This window comes from Hibiscus syriacus, unplaced genomic scaffold, assembly GCF_006381635.1.
Source record: "Hibiscus syriacus cultivar Baekdansim isolate YM2019G1 unplaced genomic scaffold, ASM638163v2 tig00111095_pilon, whole genome shotgun sequence".
Taxonomy (NCBI): domain Eukaryota; kingdom Viridiplantae; phylum Streptophyta; class Magnoliopsida; order Malvales; family Malvaceae; genus Hibiscus; species Hibiscus syriacus.
In genome coordinates this window covers 4882936-4903187 of record NW_024062980.1, presented here as the reverse complement: position 1 = coordinate 4903187, position 20252 = coordinate 4882936, and the positions used below count along the sequence as shown (strand labels likewise).

The 20252-nt window shown below is 32.5% G+C and overlaps 1 protein-coding gene across 1 annotated transcript; it reads right to left on the bottom strand.

The window, feature by feature from the left end:
- Positions 1-4402: 4402 nt before the first annotated feature.
- LOC120152805 lies at positions 4403-6624 on the bottom strand. The gene is made up of 3 exons (XM_039164932.1): positions 5202-6624; positions 5071-5128; positions 4403-4979 (listed from the first exon to the last, which is right to left on the bottom strand). The coding sequence occupies exons 1-3, from the start codon at positions 6622-6624 to the stop codon at positions 4403-4405; spliced, it is 2058 nt and encodes a 685-aa protein (XP_039020863.1).
- Positions 6625-20252: the final 13628 nt, after the last annotated feature.

The window sequence follows — 20252 nt, the reverse complement described above, 5'->3', positions numbered from 1 at the left end:
TATTCGTGGAGAGAAGTAATTATAACAAGGGGGCAGAGATATATTTGAAGGGGGAAAAGAAAAAAATGAAAGAAGGGAGGGGGTTCTGGTTCTCACGCACGTAGGTTTCTTGGTTAAAATACCAAGCAAAAATTTAATGCTTCATATATGGAATATTAGTGAAGCATACCCTCTTGGTTTGTATTATTTTAATTTGGTCATTAATGAGGTTTTCATTATTTTCATTTCAAGTCTATTAGTTATTGATAATTTTAATTTCGTCCTTACTTGTTTATATGAATAATTATGCTTATAGTTGAGATCTAACTATCTTACTTTAATTTATTCATGTTTTAGTATTATACGTTTTTTATTAATTCATTTTAGTTTTTTTTCATATTATTTGATTTTGATCATTTTATAATTATGATGTGTATTTTTATTTAAATCTATAATATTGTTTTGTGAGTTATTTTCATTGTTAGTATATATATTGTTTGATAGTTATTATTGTGGTTGATGTTGATTTGTAGTTATAATTACAAGTTATTATTAATATCCTTTAGCCTTCTTAATCACCACGTATGTGTAAATAATTTTGTTTGTAATATTGTTTAAGGTTTCCATATTATCATTGGTGTTTTTTTACACACATATATATATATATGCAAGACTAGAATATTCGGAGGATTCTTCTGACCAAAATAGAAAATATATCAAAAAACTAAAAAGTATAATAAATAAATAATAAATACAAAATTTACATATAATTTAGAATTTCTAATTGTACTTAGAATTGTATAATGTCTAATTGTAATTTGTCAGCAATTGTTTTTTTTTTCTTCAAATTCAAAGAAATTCTTTATACATAGGTCATCGATTCAGCATTGGAAAAAGGGGCTCAAATCGTTTTATCGACATGAGTGTTTTATATGGAAAAAACATTTTTGTTTTGAAAATCTTTCTGTATTTAGTAAATAGTAGAAAGAGTACCCTGCTGCATCGGAACTTCAAACGGTTTGGCCTTAACCATGTTAATGGTCCCAGATTATTGGTTAATATAGAATCAAAGTCGATATATATATATATATATATGCATATTTGAATATTTACATGTATATATATATATATATATATATATTAATGTTTTATAATTTGTATATAGTAATGTATTTTATACATTTTATTGAATATATGTATTTATTATATATACTTATTAACACTTATATATTTTTTACATATGAAGTAGTTATATACATATATAACATATTCTCATTTTTTATAATTATGTATCTATTTATTTACCACATTTTGATCTTCATATACTCATGTATGTATTATTTATAACTAATATTTTTGAAATATCACAAAATATTCATTTTACTTACTAATATGTTTAATATCACTTATCCGAATATATTCAAGAAAATGTATTTGCAGAATGTGTGTGGAAAGTATCACTTGATCGAAATTGTACAATCCAATATAACGTTTTAATGAAATGGTAATATTCAAAAAATGAACCATATTTTAACTTTATATTAAATTCATGATTTTCATCATTACGACAATATGTAAGCGACACATTATCAGTTTTGGGTGCTGTAGGGGTGCTAATCCTTTCCGCGCGTAACCGACTCCTGAACCCGTTTTAATCGAATCTTTGGTAAACGCATACCAGCTTTTGTCTTAAAAAATGATTTTTCTTAAAATTGTTTTTAAAAAACGTTTTTAGGTATTCGACCTACCTAACCCAAAGGTTGATGGCGACTCTTTTCAATTTAATTCAAATTAATCCAAAATCACCCAATTTTCCAAAATTAAAAGTCGTAATTATTTTTAAAATAATTAAACGATTGTCCCGCCGAAAAACGGTTACGGTAGATGTATAATTTTTTTCATTATTTTTTTTAGGTGTTTGGTCTGTCATGACTATTAAAAAAATATGTTATTTGACATATGTTATGCTTATACAATTTATTTTTTTTATAAAAATAAAAAATAAAAAAATTGTAATTTATTTAAACAAACTAATTCTGTTAAATTTAAAAACTCTAAAATTTTTAAATTGAATCCTTTTTATCCATGTTGGCTGCCGTCTTGATTTTTAAAGGAGCAAGGCACACTGAGTATTAAATATTCCCTGAAGCCTAGGCGTAAGGCGTAATCACGCACGTTTTGTATGTGACGTGCGCCGTTTGTGCTAAAAAATTCTAAATAAGTCTGGTAAATATCTATACACATTACTCATTGATGCACTCTTAAAATACTTATTATTATTATTTGTTTTTGAAACGTTAGTTTCCCAAGTACAGACATAGACATAGACATAGATATAGAGTTAGGGTTACACTATAATAAATTAATAATTATATGTTTAAGCATAAAGAATTTAATGTATAATTAAGTTATTATTTGATTTTTGAATTAAATTATATTTTTTATAATATATAATATTAATTTTAAAATAAAATATTGAAATCTTTTATTATTTTATTTAAAAAGTTATATGAACTTTTTAGTATATACAATTTTCACATTATAAGTAATGAATTTTAATGATTTATTTTTAAAATTGATATAAGAATATGAGTATATTAATAAAAATTTAGTTGAAAAATATTAATTGTGTAAATAATTTTTTAATGTTATAATTATATAATATTCTAATTATAAAATTAATTATAATCATAAAAATAATTATTAAGTAATTATAAATATAATTGTATATTTCTTATTTATATATTTTAAATATTTTATATTTATAAAATAGTAATTATTAAATAAAACAATCTAGGAGGGCAAAGCAAAAATCAGATATAAAAAAAAGTAAAGACTAATGGAATATTTAATAAAGAAAGGGTAAATAATGACAATAGTACATTTTATTTTCAATCTGACCGACACTAATTTTTTAATTAAATGCATTTGATACCCTGTTCAAGTACCTCAGGGGTTAACTTCCGTTAACCATACGTGGCAGTCAAAACTTTTTTAAAAAATCACGTCAACTCTTCTTCTTCTTCTTATCCACACTGTTTCTTCTTCTCCACATTGTTTCTTCTTCTTCACCACCATAATCCAAAAAGAGAAACCACCAACTCCAACTCCATTACCGTTAAGGGTTTAGAGCTCAAATATAAGCAGTTTCTTTTCAATCTTCACATCAAATATTTACCAATTTATTTGCAATGAACAAAAGAATATTACTGTACTTTAAACATGGATTCCAGGAGAATAGTATGAAATGAACTGAGTTGCAAATGGCTGAGAACAGTATGGTCGGTTACATTCCCTGCCGGGCTCGTTGTCGATCATATTCAAACGGAGCAGCAAATCTGGAAGAGAAATTCCGAAGCAAATCGTCTCCTCCTTTATCAGAACCATTATCGAAGTTGAGAGCATAGCTACAAGGATCATACTGAAACCTGTTCTTTTGACACTTCGGCTTATGGCAATATCCACTCATCATCCTAATAAAATTCTTCCACTTGGGACCTGCTACTTTTTCCGAGACTTGTTTCAGTTTGTTCAATTTCGGTTTCCGCCATGTCCCCGTCTACTCTTCACCTCTCTAGTGCAATAACGTATCGGATTCATCGACGTCGTTGAATCTCCGCCTTTTGAAGCAGAATAGATTGAAACAACTACATCGTTTACCCCAAAATTGGTCTTCATATTCAACGTGAACGACATCCAGTTCTGCTTGCATGAAGATCGGTTTCTCTTGAGAGTTTGCCATGGAATACTGAAACCAAAAGAGAAAAAAAAGGTTATGGTTTTGTTTTGATTGGGTTAAGTGTAAAATGAGGCTTTTATATGGAGAATTCTGTGGTAGATGAAGGGGAAGATGAAGTATGGTATTGGACTTGGAGTTGGTGGTGGTGGTGGTGAAAAAGAAGAAGAAACAATGTGGGGTTGTTCTCAAGCGGGGAAGAAGAAGAAGAAGAAGCAGAATTCTTGCATGAACATTGATTTCGAGTTGGTTCTCAAGTGGGGTTGTTCGCTGTTCTCAAATGGGGAAGAATTCTTGCATGGTTTTAAGCTGCTGAAGAAGAAGAAGCAGGTGCTGAAGGCGAAGAAGAACTATGTTGCACGGATACGGATACGGGGATGGATACGGGGACGGGGATGGGGACGGGGACGGGGACGGGAAACGATAATTTTTAAAATTACAGGGTACGGGGACGGCAAGGGTACGGCATATAAAATAATTTTAAAATTATAAATATATATAAAAAGTCATAAATAATGTCAAATATTAAGACTCAAACAACAATATTAAGTTTATAACAATAAAATCCATAAACAAACAACAATATTAAAATGTCAAATTTCAAGATTCAAACCAAAATATTAACTCTAGAATAATAAAATCCATAATAAAATCATAATATTAAAGTATCAAATCTTAAGACTCAAATCAAACATTGTTAACATCTTCTGAGATTAATTGACTCTCTAAATCCGACTCATCGAGCGAGAGTTCGGCAAACTCTAAATATCCAACATCTCCCAATGAATCAAAAGCATCTCCACAAACATCCACATCTGGTTTTTCATCCTCATATTGACTAGAACTCCTTGATAAAAGACGAAGATTGTAGTGGATGTAAACTAAATCTTCGGCACGACTCGGATTTAACTTATTCCTCCTAAGTGAGTGAATAAAAGAATAAGTGCTCCAATTTCTTTCACAACAAGAGGATGAAGTAGGTTGTCCAAGCACTTTGAAAGCCAAAGATTGAAGCAATGGAATTTCGGCACCAAAGTTAGCCCACCAACTTTTCAGATCCGAAATACCTCTTGTAAGAGACATCAAATCTTCAAAAGGCCCGAGCTTAAGTGAGAAACAAGCAAATTCATCCAAGACTTTGTCATAATCATCATCATTTGGAAATAACCTACGAAAACATTTCATTCTCTCTCGAGATATTTCACCATCTCTATGAGGAGCAACTCTACAAGGATCCTCACTTAGCCAACCATCACTATAAAACCTTCAACATATTAAAAATAAAATTACGCATAGCATCAAAGAACTAGGAGATGAAAATATAAAATTCAAAACTAACAAAGTTATGTATGTACCTTGGATTTAGTGAATGAGCTAGGCAATGAAGAGGAGTATAACTCTTTGTCCAACGAGCTATAAGAACCCATAAACAAATGATAAAAGGACTGAAGTCTGAAAGAGGAGTTTTCCTTCTTGTAAATTTCACACTTTACTTTCTCAATCATGGAATCCCACAACTCATATACCAAGTGAAGACATGGCTTATCAGTGTCACATACTCTAAGCATGTCATAGATGGGCTTTGTAAAATCAAGGATGTAAGCTACTTTATCCCACCAATCATCACTCACAAGCTTTTCTTTCACAAAGTTTGCTTTCACCATATCATCCTCCCTATAAGAATTCCATTCATCACTAATGACCATTGCTTGAAGTCCCTGTTTGATGAGCTTAAACCTCTTAAGCATCACAATGATCGAAGCAAAACGAGTATCGACAACTGAAAGTAACCTAAGAGGACTAAATCTTTGAAAGATTACCAATCTCATGTTGTGGTTCATGATGAAATTCTTGATTTGTACGGCATCCCCATGAATATCAGTAATCCAATGGCACAAGTCATATGTTTCCTCATTTCCATCGACATTTTTTTCTGAACAAATATTCTTCAAGGCAAGATTAAGTGTATGGACAACACATGGTGTCCAATAAATATGAGGATACATGCTCTCAATAATCTCTCCTGCCCCCTTGCAATTAGCTGCATTGTCAGTAATAATCTGCACCACATTTTGATGACCAACCTCATCAATCACTTCTTTCATCAAATTAGCAATGAAAAACTTATCTTTAACTTCACCAAAACAATTCACAGCTTTAAGAAACATAGGCCCATTTCCAGAAGTATCCATGAAATTAATGAGAGGCTTTCTTGTTGGATCACTCCAACCATCACACACAATAGTTAACCCTTTTTCTTGCCATGTTGCTTTAATCGGTTGCAAGAGCTTCTCAACATTATTTTTTTCTTGTTGGAGCAAAGTGGTTTGCAATTTATTATAACCAGGGGGAACATAACCAGGAATATTGTGAGTTGTAGCAAAAGTGAAAGCCCTATGATAATGAGGATTTCTAGCAAGATTAAAGGGCAAACCACCGGTGTAGAACATTCTTGCAATTTCTTCATCTAATTGGGCTCTCGTATTCATGTCGAATGCTCTAGCAAGAGGTGACAAGCTAGGTTTTCTCTTCTTAGAAGAAGAATCAATCTCAATTCCAGCTGAAGATTGAGAGGGCAAAGAAACTTCTCTAGTTACTTCTTGTTTCTTTCTATTCTCCCACTCTTCTACCAACCTTACCATTTCAAGTTTTTGATTTCTAGTTACCTTTTTGCAAATTGCAACTCCTTCACCTGAAATTTGAAGCAAATGTTCCTTTATCCTAGTATAGCTTCCATTACGAGTTTCGCCACAAATGTTGTATCGAAAATTCCAAGTTCCTCCAACAGTCCCTCGCTTTTCTATCTTTCTCACGTAATTCCATAATGGAGATAAATTCTCATTTTGGGACGTTGAAATTGACTCGCTCCCACTATTACTTCCAGTCCCACTACCACTTTGAGATGCCATATTTATACTAAATTAACCTGTTTACATAAAAAAAATAAATGAGTTTAAATATCATGCATCAATTGAATGTAATTGAAAACAAAGCATGCAAATATAAAAGGCGAATATAAAAGGCGAAAAGATATGTGAATATAAGTTACATATAGACTACTATTAAATAACTCATGTAAAATTTATTTTATATAATTTATGTATTAAATAATAATATTTTAGAATAACTCATGTAAAAGGCGAATAATAATATTTTATATAATATGTTCTAAGTACATTATAAAATGATAACCATGTGCTTCCATGATAAAAAGCTATGTTCAGCCGTATGTACTAGAAAAATGAAAACCAATATAGAAAGCAACTAAATGTGTATTGAGTAATCATGTAACCTTGAAGTTATACAAGACATTGCATCAAAAGTTACAAAAAAAAGAATCTTGATAGTTCCAATACATACACGTATTATAATTATATATGCTCCATGGTTCAGTTGTTTAAGACGCAATAGTGTGGTGAGCAACTCTTTTCAGGCTCGTGAGTTGTTAATATTTATAAATTCTATCCGTTTTATACCTTCAGAACACGCATGCTGTTAAGTGAAAACGAAACAGATATTACTAAATTCTAAATCTCCTTGAAAAAAATTAAAAAAAGAAAAATTTATGAATTCCAAGTGAAGCCTGAAGTCTGCAATAGCAAGTCAGCCAACATAATCAATAAATTTCAGAAATATGTGCACAATTATGTTCTTAAAACAGTACAACTTAGACCCGACTCCTATGGTTTGACTCCCAAGTCCTAAACATCTTATATTTATGCCTTCACAGGTTCTTTCACTTCCTCGCGTTGTAAAGGTTTCAGATTTGGTTTCCATTTTGCAAAGCAATAAACATAACGGCTTTCCCGTAGCTAAACTTCCATTACTGTTTTTAGTTAAATATCAGCAATTTTGAAGCTTGTTTAATTTCACCCTACCTAGGCGATTGATCACACAAGAAATGGAGAACCACTTGTCATCGGAGACAGCAGATATTGGCACAAAAAAGATACAGCTAGAAGCAGTTGCTGGCGATTGCTGTCGAAAAGCTCAAGAAGCAGAAGCAATTGTTGCCGAAAGTTCCAATAGAGAAGTTGTATTGTTGCCGAAAGCTCCAGCCTTCAATTAGGTTATGCTTTTCTTTTTTTTTATTGTAAAATGACGGAAATATCCCAGGGACGCATGTGAAAGTCACATGCCGTCCCCGAAACGTCCCCAAGATTCTGTGAAACGTTCCCGGTGTCGTTCAGCCATACCCTGCCACCGTGGAACGTCCCCGGTACGTACCCCAGCCGTCCCTGTGTCGTCCCCGTACCAGGGACGTATCAGGTACTTCAAACGGCACAAGTGTGCCGTCCCCGTGCTTCCTTGAAGAAGAAGAATAAGCTGTTGAAGAAGAAGACCGTGAAAAGCACACGTGTGTTTTTTTTTTGAATTTTTAATTGCCACATCATACTTCCATTAATGTGTTAACGGACATTAACGACTGAAAGGCTTAAATTGAATGAATCAATAACGTAAGGATTATGCACACCTAATTAAAAAAAATTGGTGCCTAAAAACGCTAAGACCGAAAACAAAAGATACTATTGGTATAGTTTACTCATAAAAAAAGTGATGGGAATTAGGGACAATAAACGGGCGGATTAAGTGCGGATACTCCCTCCCCATCTCCATACCTACCTAATATTTTAAAATCCACCACCCACCCGTCACTCATGATGGGTAATTTTTTTCAAATCCACACCCGCCCAAACGGGTATATTCTCAAATCTATCCCCACACCCGCCCAAACGGGTATATTCTCAAATCTATCCCCAGACCCACTACCCAACTGGAGATGTACCCGGCTAAACCCGCCTGACAGTAACCTTAAGTTATACATAAGCAACAAACATAAAACAAACACGTTCATTAAGAAACATAATAAAATAAACCAATGATTATCTGAGTTAACTGTTAACATAGATCTTAAAGTACATAAAACACCATCATAAAAGATATAATTAAAGTTTATAAACATAAATGACAAACACATAATATTTTTGTTATTTGACACACATAAATGACAAACCCTAAAATTATACCTAAATTTATAATAATCCAAAATTTAATGGGTATTTAGTGGGCAGGTGGATATGGGGAGCGTAGATGCAGGGCGGGTAAGGTCTCAAACTCATCACCGGCCCACTACCCGCGACGGGTACCACTTTCTAAATCTACACCCGCCCACTACCCACTAAAGTTATACCCATCCCCGCCCCAATTGGAACGGATACGATGCAGAATCTACGAAATTGTACCCGTTTATCATCTCTAACGAGAATGAGATAAGACAGCAAGATTCCACCTATGATGGAAATGTTTTTGTTTTTTAAGTACATTATATTTGAAAATGTATATATATAATTTCGAAAATAATAAAATTTTAGATGTAGTATTTACTATTTTAAAATAAATTATTTATTATTAAAATATTAATTAGTATATTAAGAAATTTAACTTGATAGTTTGATTTAGGGGTTAGCGTTCGATCTAGTCGAGTCAAAAAATTTTAAGTTATTTAAGCTGACGAGTCTTATTTTATAACTCAACCTTGATTTAAAATTTTTCGAGTTGAGTCGAGTTTTTGAGTTTCTGTTTAAATTTAATTGTAAATATTTATAATATTATGATATTAATGGATTCTAATTTAAATGGTTTTAAATAATCATATACAATTTATATATATATATATATATTTCTTCAGAAGAATTCATATGTGATATACATATATCATACAAAGTTGAGGGACTTGACTCAAACTTGAAAAATCAATCCACTAATTCCAAAAATTTTCAAGTTATTCGAGTTATATTTTATAATTTGATTTGAATTTGAAATTTTTTCGAGTTGAATTGAATTTAGAAAATTACAATTTTAAGTTAATTTGAGTTAAATTTTTTAAAATAAAGTTGAGTTGAAAAAATTATTTTTTCGAGTAAAATTAATTTTTTCTTACTCCTAGTTCGTCTGTTAAATGAAATCGACAAAGTTTCATTTATGAAATGATTTTATTTTATTTAATATGTCAGACATAAATATCGCATTAAAATATATAAAAAAAAATTGAAGGATCAGAATTATACAACTTCTAACACTATAATTATATATATATATATATATTTCATTTATAACATTTAAGTTCAAGTTGATATCATGATTTTATTATATATGATGCATAATGTCGTAACCTGTTTTCGTCCGGGTACGAAATTTTTTTTAATTTATTTAGCGGGAAAATTTAAAATGAATAAATAAATGATTTTGATTAAAAAAATATTTTGGGAGTCGTCATTGACCTTTTTGGGTTAGGTAGGTCAAATACCTAAAAACAATCTTTTAAAAATAGTTTTGAATAAAACATAATTTAAAAGATAAAACTGATCTGCATATAACCAAAAATTTTAGCAAAAAAGGATTCGTGGTCGATTACGTTTAGAGAATGATTAACACCCCTATAATGCCCAAAATTGGTACTCATTAACTATATATTGTCTCTATTAATTCATAATTCTGTTAAATTTATTAATATAATTTTAAGAAAATATATTAATAAATATATATTTTTATTAAATAAGATATTTATTTATTTAAAAATATTAAAAAAGAGCTTCTATGTGCTTTAAGACAGCTCCTTTCTTAATATTAAAAAAATAAATAAATATGAATAAAACATTTATCTAAAAAAATAGATTTATATATTATTTATTAAAAGTGAAATATTTATTTTTATTTAAAAATATCAGAAAATGAACATCAAGTTGCTTTAAGACTGCCCTTTCTTAATATTGATAAATATATATTAAAATATGATTAAAATGATTTAAAAGTAATATATTAAATTTATAAATAGGATTTTAATAAAATAAATAAATATTATTTATTATATATATATTTACATGACTAAATAATAATAATAATAATAGTAATGATAATTAAAAAATAAACATATAAAAGTAAAATATAACTAAACAACGTTTTAAAATAAATAAAATTAAAACTATAGTATTAAAATGTAAAAAGTAATAAAGCTTGTAAAATAAATGAAAATATTAAACTTAGGGACTAAATTATAACATATCAAAATTAGATACCTTAATTCGTAATTATTTATTTAAAATTACAGTGGCTAAACATGCCATTTTACCTATTAATTAATTTAGTGACTAAATTAAAATTATATCCAATTCGAATACCAAATTAAAATAAATTAAAACATGCTTTTGGGACTAAAATATTATTTAACAAAATTATAATAGTCATTTCAGTTATTTTCCCTAAAATTATATATAAGTAAATTAATGACTAAATTATAAAATAAACAAATTAAGAGGCCGAATTAAAATGATTATAAATTTGATTCTAGTGACTATAATGTAAAATTACAAAACTAAGGGACTGCGGACGGGGTTTGTCCTTTAACAAATTACACACAGACCCCTCCCCAAAATGACGCCATTCGGGGAGGGGTATTAAACCCTTTTTAACCGGCCTAAATGGCAGGTTTTCTCATTTGTCTCTTTTCCTCTATCTCTCTCTCAAAAGTGAGAGATTTTTCTCTCTCGCCTCTCTCTAAAACTGAGAGAGAGACAATCGGCTGACAATCGGGATCCATCACCGACCACCACCGCCGGCCACTGCCGGCCACCGCTTTACGGTGGCCAGAACTCCCAAATTACACCAGAATATAGGTTTTTACCTCCTAAAGCTGAATGCAACCTTTATTTTCCCTAAATCCCCTTAAAATCCCGTAGATCTAGGAAAATCGTAGCGTTTACCTCATTTAAAACAGCGTCTCCGGTGACGATTGAACTCTCTTTGTTGGTAAGTCCTTCGTTCTCACTCTGTTTTATCTCAATATTTGGTCTCTATTGCTGTTGTGTGGTTATGTTTGCTGGTTTTTGGTTCGTGTTGTTGTACTCTCGGATTCTTCCTCTCTCTCTTCTATTGGCAGGTCTCGGTGGCTTTTATAGCCACCACCAGCGATGCCTTCGGACCGGTTAAAAGGCCAAAGCTTGGCGAGTCACCAAACTTCCAAGGGTGACTCACTGTTGGGCGACATGTGCGGCTGGAATGGTTTTTCTGGAAGCCTTTGGTGGGCGTCGTGGCAGCAGCGTCGGCAACAGAAACGGCGGCCGCGTGTCCCTAGGGTTATGATACCCTAGGGTTTCATCTGGAAGGATGTGGGCCGTTGGATCAAGGTTAGATCCAACGGCTGAGAAGAGGAGCGGCGGCTGGAGAAGAGGAAGCCCTAATCTATTTAGGTTTCTAAACTTAGACTGGTTGGGTTATTTTGTAACTGGGTCGGTCCAGTTTTGATTGAGCCTATAATATGTAATAATAATATTTATTAATAATAAAAATATAATAATAATAATAATAATAATAATTATTATTATTATAACAATTATATTAATAATAAAAATAAAACGGGCAAATATTTAGTGTTTACAGCTGCCACTCTTTGTACATTCTTGTGTTAACAAGAATAGGGCAAAGACGAAAAGACAATAGATTTTTGTTTAGTTGACTTCTGTTGATTAAGATGGAAATGTTGAACAATTTCTTCTTATTATGAACTCTTCCATTTTTCCACTGGGGATGATAATATGTGATGTAATTCAACAAAAGGTTGGAACAAATTCTTCTTATTATGAACTTCTTCTTCCTCTTCAGATGAGTTCTTCTCATTACGAACTTTCTCTGAAAATGTTGATCCTTAAGTGAGGTTCTTCTTTCATTCAACTCCATAGATACTGAATCTAGCTAAGGTCGAACAAATTCTTCTCATTATAAACTTCTTCTTCCTCTTCAGATGAGTTCTTCTCATTATGAATTTCTCTAAAAATGTTGATCCTCAAAAGAGGTATTGTTGATTCAATATGTGATGAATAGGCAAGATTGAACAAATTCTTCTCATTATGAACTTATTTTCCTTCTTCAGATGAGTTCTTCTCATTATGAACACTTCTGGAAATGTTGATCCATCGAGTGATGAATTCGAGCAAAAGATTGAACAAATTCTTCTCATTATGAATTTCTTCTTCCTTCTTCAGATGAGTTCTTCTCATTATGAACCCTATCTGGAAATATTAATGATGATCTATCTCTTTCTATGATAGAATCAAGCAAAAGGTTGAACAAGTTATTCTCATTATGAACTTCTTCTTCCTCTTCAGATAAGTTCTTCTCATTATGAACTTTCTCTGGAAAAGTTGATCCATTGAATGATGAATTCAAGTGAAAGGTTGAACAAATTCTTCTCATTATGAATTTCTTCTTCCTTCTTCAGACGATTTATTCTCATTATGAACTCTACCTGGCAATGCTGATCCATCAAGTGATGAATTCAAAAAAAAGGTTGAACAAGTTCTTCTCATTATGAACTTCTTCTCCTTCTTCATATGAGTTATTCTCATTATGAACTCTACTTGGCAATATTGATCTGTCAAGTGATGGATTCAAATCTTTACTAAAATCTTTGAAATTCCTATCAAATATTTAACATGGATAAAATGAATGAAAATGTCCCTATTTTGCAAATATCTAAATATGATGCATGAATGTTAAGTTCATCTTTATTTGATTTCAAAGTGGTGAACTCTGTCTTTCTTCAATTGTGTAGAAATCCAATAAATCTTTCTTCTTTGAAAAGAGAATCTATCATCTTTGGAGAGTTTGGATGTAGATATGCCTGAATTTTTGTATGATGTCAGAAAACCACTTGAGAACAAAACTCAATGGTATATGCTCTTGAAGAGTCTGCACTCATGCAACATGTTGATTCTGATAACTACTCATCTGATTATGAAGATATCTTTCAGGATGATTTCACAGATATTGATAGTTCTTCTGATACCGAGGAAATCCTGAATTCTGATTCTGACGAGGAGAATAAACTGTTATACTTGACAAAAATGGGGTACTCAGAGGGTGAGGCTTAAATATCCATAGATATATGTGGTTCGTATTCATCAATTGCAGAGTTGACAGATTTTATATGTGTTGCTCAAATGGCTAAGGCTGTTGATGCACTTCTTCCGATAGAAGATAGGAATCCATTATGCAATGATCCCAATTACAAGAAAAGACGAAACCCGGGCTTCAATTTTTGGAAAAGGAAGAAGAATAGGAAGCTTGAAAAGAAGCTTCTTAATGAAGACGATCATGCAGTTCATCTTTCAAATCCAATGATTGGTTTTGGGATTCATACCGAACCAGATCAGATAACTCAAAGAACACTTCCAGAAGATGCTATTGGACCTCTTTATTTCTACTATGAGAATGTGGCACTTGCTCCAGTTGGTGTTTGGACCAAAATGTCATGATATTTATACGATGTAGAGTCAAAATTTGTAGATTCAAAGTATTCATGTGCTGCTGCACGGAAAAGGGCTATAATCATAATCTGCCAATTGAGAACAAATTTCCTCTTATTCCGCTTCCAAATGAATCTATGATGGAAATAACTTGTTTGCTTTTCAACAGTGATTGCAAATGTCAATAAAACTTACTTTAGATTCCATGCACTTAAAAGTATTAACATAAAGTAATAGCCAAACATATTTTGTTTGTTTCAAGATTATGTTAATCTATTTACAGGATATTTACGAAAAAAATAAATTGAATTTCGAACAAAAGAAATTGAATTTCAAAAAGATATTCTTCGAATAAATATATAAAAATGTATTCAAAGTCATGGCAAACATAGGAATGATTCAAATGACTCAACAAATAATTAGCATAAGTATTTCTAAACTAATCTACTTGATATAATTTAGAGCACTGAGGTAAGCTTATGTTTGGAAGATCTCAAATGTTTCCAGAATGCTTTTAGATGTAAAGTTTCTCCCAAAATATCAAGCTCCTAAGAGGGTTTAATTGCCAGATGCCTAATATCAACATGAATTTGAGTAGCCCTTTCAGGTTTTCAACTCAAATCCTTCCTTTGGTTGCAAGACACCCTTTGAGGGTTTTCATCTTGACCCTCCTTATATATATGTATATATATATATATATATATCTATTATATATATGCATTCATTTTTTTTTCTTTTTTTCATTTTCATTTTTTCTTCAAGCTTAATATTTCTTGACTGAATCTGAGTTAATTGGGTTTCTAAGAACTTTTCCACCCATTTCTGTCAAGATCAACGCTCCTCCGGAAAAGGCCTTTTTTACAACATATGGCCCTTCCCAATTAAGCATCCATTTCCCATGGAAATCTTTATGTATGGGCAAGATATTTTTCAGTACTAGATCACTCTCTTGGAATTCTCTTGGATGTACTTTCTTTTCATGAGACTTCATCATCCGTTTCTGATACATCTGTCCATGGCAAACAGCTTTCAATCTATTCTCATCAATAAGGTTCAACTGATCAAATCGAGCTTGGATCCACTCAGACTCATCCAACTTTACTTCTCTCAAGATTCGAAGTGATGGGATCTCAACTTCAATCGGTAAGACTGCTTCTATCCCATAGACTAAAGAAAAAGGCTTTGCCCCAGTAGATGTTCGTATAGTAGTTTGATATGCATATAAAGCAAAAGGTAACTTCCCGTGCCAATCTTTGTAAGTTTCAGTAGTCTTCGTAATTATTCTCTTGATGTTCTTATTTGCTGCTTCAACTGCCCCATTCATCTTTGGACGATATACCACTGAGTTTGCATGCTTGATCTTAAACTGTGTACAAAGTTCAGTCATCATTTTGTTGTTCAAAATCAAAGCATTATCCGTAATGATTCTCTCTGGTAGCTTATACCGGAAAATTATTTCTTTCTTTATAAATTTGCAAACTGTAGACCTCTTAATATTGGCATATGAAGCAGCTTCAACCCACTTGGTAAAATAGTCAATTGCCACTAGGATGAAACAATGTCCATTTGATGATTTTGGTGTGATTGCCCCAATGACGTCTATTCCCCACATAGAAAATGGCCAAGCTACTGTCATTACATGTAAAGGCGATGGAGGTACATGAATCTTATCTGCATATACCTGGCATTTATGACATCTTCTTGCAAAATCAATGCAATATGTGTGCATGGTAGCCCAATAATACCCATATCTCATTATTTTTCTAGCCATGGAAAGACCATTTGCATGTGTTCCACATATTCCACTGTGTACTTCCTCAATGATGCTTCTGGTTTCTTTTGTATTTACACATCTCATTAGCATTTGATCATTGCTTCTTCTATACAAAGTCTCGCCGTCAAGAAAGTATCCAGCATCCATTCTTCTCAATGTTCTTTTATCAATCTCAGATGCATTTTGAGGATAACTTTGATACTTGATATATTGCAAGATATCATAATACTATGGCTTGCCATCTGCTTCTGCTTCCACACTGTAGCAATGTGCATGAATTTCATAGACTTGCATTTTGATTGGCATCATATCAAATTTCTTAGTTTCTTGAAACATAGCAACTAATGTAACTAAAGCATCTGCCATTTGATTTTCCTATCGAGGGAGATAATTGAAGGTGACTTTCTCAAATTCTTTCACTAATTTGAGGGTAAAATTTTGGTATTCCAACAATTTGGGATCTTTTGTTTCCATTCTCCTCGTAATTGATACACCACTAATGATGAATCTCCGTATATCTTGAGACATTTAATTTTTATTTCTATGGCTTCCTTCAATCCCATGACACAAGCTTCATATTCTGCCATGTTATTGGTGCAAAAAAACTCTATTCTGCTTGTGAAAGGATAATAGATATTTTATGGAGAAATTAACACTGCCACAATTCCTCTTCCCAAGGCGTTGGATGCTCCATCAAAATAAAGCTTCCAGGATTCATCATTTGTTTTGACTTCTTCATTCATGGATATGCATAACAAATCTTCATCTGGAAAATTAAAACTCAGAGACTAATAATCATCAAATACACGATTGGCCAGGAAATCAGCTATGACACTTCTTTTACTACTTTTTGGTTGACATATACAATATCAAACTCGGATAATAACATTTTCCATCTAGCCATTTTACCTATCAAAGCTGGTGATTCCATTAAGAACTTTAAAGGATCAAGTCTAGATATCAGCCAAGTGGTATGATATAACATGTATTGTCTGAGTCTTCGAGTAACCCACACTAAGCCACAACATAATTTTTGTATTGATGGGTATCAAATTTCACAATCAGTAAACTTCTTACTCAGATAATAAATGGCTTTCTCCTTTCTTCCAGATTCATCATGCTGTCCCAGTACACATCCCATCGAATTTTCAAAGACTGTCAAGTAGAGAATTAACAGTCTATCAGGCACTGGTGATACTAAAATGGGGGCATTGGATAAATATTTCTTAATAATATCCAAAGTTTCTTGACATTCATCATTCCAGACTTCAGGATTGTTCTTTCGGAGTAATTTGAACACTGGATCACATTTGTCAGTTAATTGAGAAATGAACCGAGATATATAATTTAATATTCCCAAAAAACCTCGAACTTCTTTCTTTGTACTGGATGGCGGAAGATCTTGAATTGCTTTTACTTTATCTGGATCAATCTTGATTCCTTTTTGGCTGACTACAAATCCCAAAAGCTTCCCAGACGTTACCCCAAAAGTTCATTTAGCGAGGTTGAGCTTTAATTGATACTTTCTCAATCTTTGGAAAAGCTTTCTTAGATTTTGAATATATTCTTTTTCAGTTCGGGATTTGGCAATCATGTCGTCTACATATACTTCAATCTTTTTGTGCATCAGGTCATGAAACAGAGTTACCATTGCTCTCTGATACGTTTCCCCTGCATTTTTCAATCGAAACGGCATTACTTTGTAACAGAATGTCCCCCACATGGTTACAAATGTTGTTTTTTTCCATGTCCTCAGGATTCATTTTTATCTGATTATACCCTAAAAAGCCATCCATGAATGAAAACCATGCATGTCCTGTAGTATTGTCCATCAATGTGTCTATGTGAGGTAATGGAAAGCTATCTTTCGGACTAGATTTGTTGAGATCTCTGTAATCCACACACATTCGAACTTTCCCATTCTTCTTTGGTATGGGAATTATGTTAGCTACCCATTCTGGATATTTGGCTGCCTGTAGGAAGCCTGCATTGATCTGCTTCATCACTTATTCTTTAATTTGCAACAACATTTCTAGCCTCATTCGTCTGAGCTTTTGTTGAACGAGTTTATATGCTGGACTGATTTGAAGTTTGTGCACCACTATATCTGTACTCAAACCAGTCATATCTTGATAAGACTAGGCAAAGATATCTTTGAACTCTTGGAGGAGATCTATCAATTCTCGTTTTATCTGGGTTGATAAAGTAATACCAATTTTCACTTCTTTCATTTCTTCATCGGTTCCCAGATTTACAGTCTCAATTTCTTCTTTGTGTGGTAAAATTTGTTTGTCTTCTTTTTCTACCAGTCTTAACAATTCAGTAGGAATATCACATTCTATTTCATCCTCACACTCATTGACTTCCTCCAAACATATGGGCTACTCTAAATTTATCTCATGATTAAATTTAGGAATAATCAGGCTATTAACATTGTGACACCTGCAAGTTTAAATCGGACATATTTTCGAAAAGATATAGTAAATTTATGAAATAAATATAAAGAATGAGAAATAATGAATGTAAAAAATGTAAAAATGTAAGGTATAAAGAATGATTGTCATTTGAGAATTTTAAGAAAACTTTTTATGTTCATGGGCTAAAACATAAAGATTAGTTCTGAGTATTACTCTGTGTTAATACTAAAAACTACAGGGAGATCTTCAGCTGTCCAATTGTTGAGTGTTTCTCCAGGAAGACAAGGGCGAATCTCAGCCAGGTATTTGCCAATCTTGTTGTCATTCGTGATCATGTTGATAAATAATCTTCCCATAGCTTCTTCAACCATGCTTTGATCTTTTGTCAACGTTTCTTCTTTAAGAGCATCAATAAGCTGTTGTTCTACATTAACCATTCCTCCTGATTTGAACGTGGTCTTCAACTGAGGGAAAGACATGTGTTCCCAAGGAATTTCTTCTCCTTTCAACCTTGCCTTTCTATCTTCGCATCTTCTTTTCATCTCTTTGTTCCTTTGCTGAAAATTGGGCTTAAATCCATGCCCAAAACGATATTTCTTCATCTTCATATTTACAGGAACTGAACTTCCTTGAAGATTCTTTCCCAAACCTTTTCCAGTTTTAGCTCCAATGCCAAAAGTCTGTCGTATAGTCATCTTGGTGCAATCAGACAATCTGGGATGTGGAATTTTGCTTCCCTCAGCAATAAAGGTTGCATTAACAAATTCCAAAGCTCAGAAAGAGCATTCGAGAGCATCATCATTGGTTTCAATGTACGGAGCATCACTTGTCATAGACGCAATGATTTCTTCCTCAGCTCCTACACATATTAGTTGACCATCAACAACGAATTTCAGTTTCTGATGCAACGACGAAGGAACAGCTCCTGCAGAATGGATCCACGACCTCCCTAATAAACAATTGTATGTAGGGTGGATATCCATTATCACAAAGTCAATATTGTATACGACTGGTCCGATCAGCAGTGGTATTTCCATTTTTCCAAGCACCTCTTTTTGAGTGCCATAAAAAGATCGCACTATGTTATGATAATTCTTCATGTGCGATTTGTCCACTGGCATCCTTTGTAGTATAACTAATGGCATCAGGTTAAGAGCATATCCAATATCAATTAGTACTCCTGGAAACACATAGCCATGACAATGTGTGGTAATATTCAAAGCTTTTACTAACCCCATTCCACCTTTAGGTATTTCATCATCAGTGAACGTTATATAATTATCAACGGCTATGTGCCCCACAATCCTGTCAAGCTTGTTAAGGGATATATCTTCAGGGATAAAGGTTTGATTGAGCATTTTCATCAAGGCATTTCTGTGTGCTTCTGAATTCATCAACAGATCAATAATTGAAATTCGTGCTTGTTGTTTATGTAGCTGTTCAACCACACTATATTCGCTATTCTTGAGAAATTTTAAAAATTCTTGAGCTTGTTTCTCTGTTATGGGCTCATTGACTGTTGGTGGGGATTCATCATCAAATACCTTTTGGGGTATTACTGTAGCTTTTCCTTTTGTTTTTGCCTGTTCTGATGCATTTGATGTCTCGGGAGAATAATATCTCCCACTTCTTGTAAAGAACCTGACTTCACTTACTGATTCAGATGTCAAATCCATACTCTGTACTTTCTCTTTTGTTTTTTTCCAGAGAAACATATCCTCCTACCATTGAAACATTGGTAGTATAATTCCATGGTACCCTACGGGTATCCTTATATGGAAATGGTAATGGAGTTGTGATAACCACTTTCGATTTTGTTGGAGCAGGATTCATTGTAGATGATTTCATAGTGATGATCACGGGATCACTTGTTTTCTGTTTAGGCATAGAATCTTCTGATGCGCAAACTTCATATTCTTCTTTTTTTCCTGGTTCTTCTTCAAAGAAATCTATCTCTTTGTTATTCATCAATTTTTTGCACCAATCCCCTAAATTCAGGGCATAGTTGAATTTTATGTCCCTTTTCTTGATGATATTCACAATAA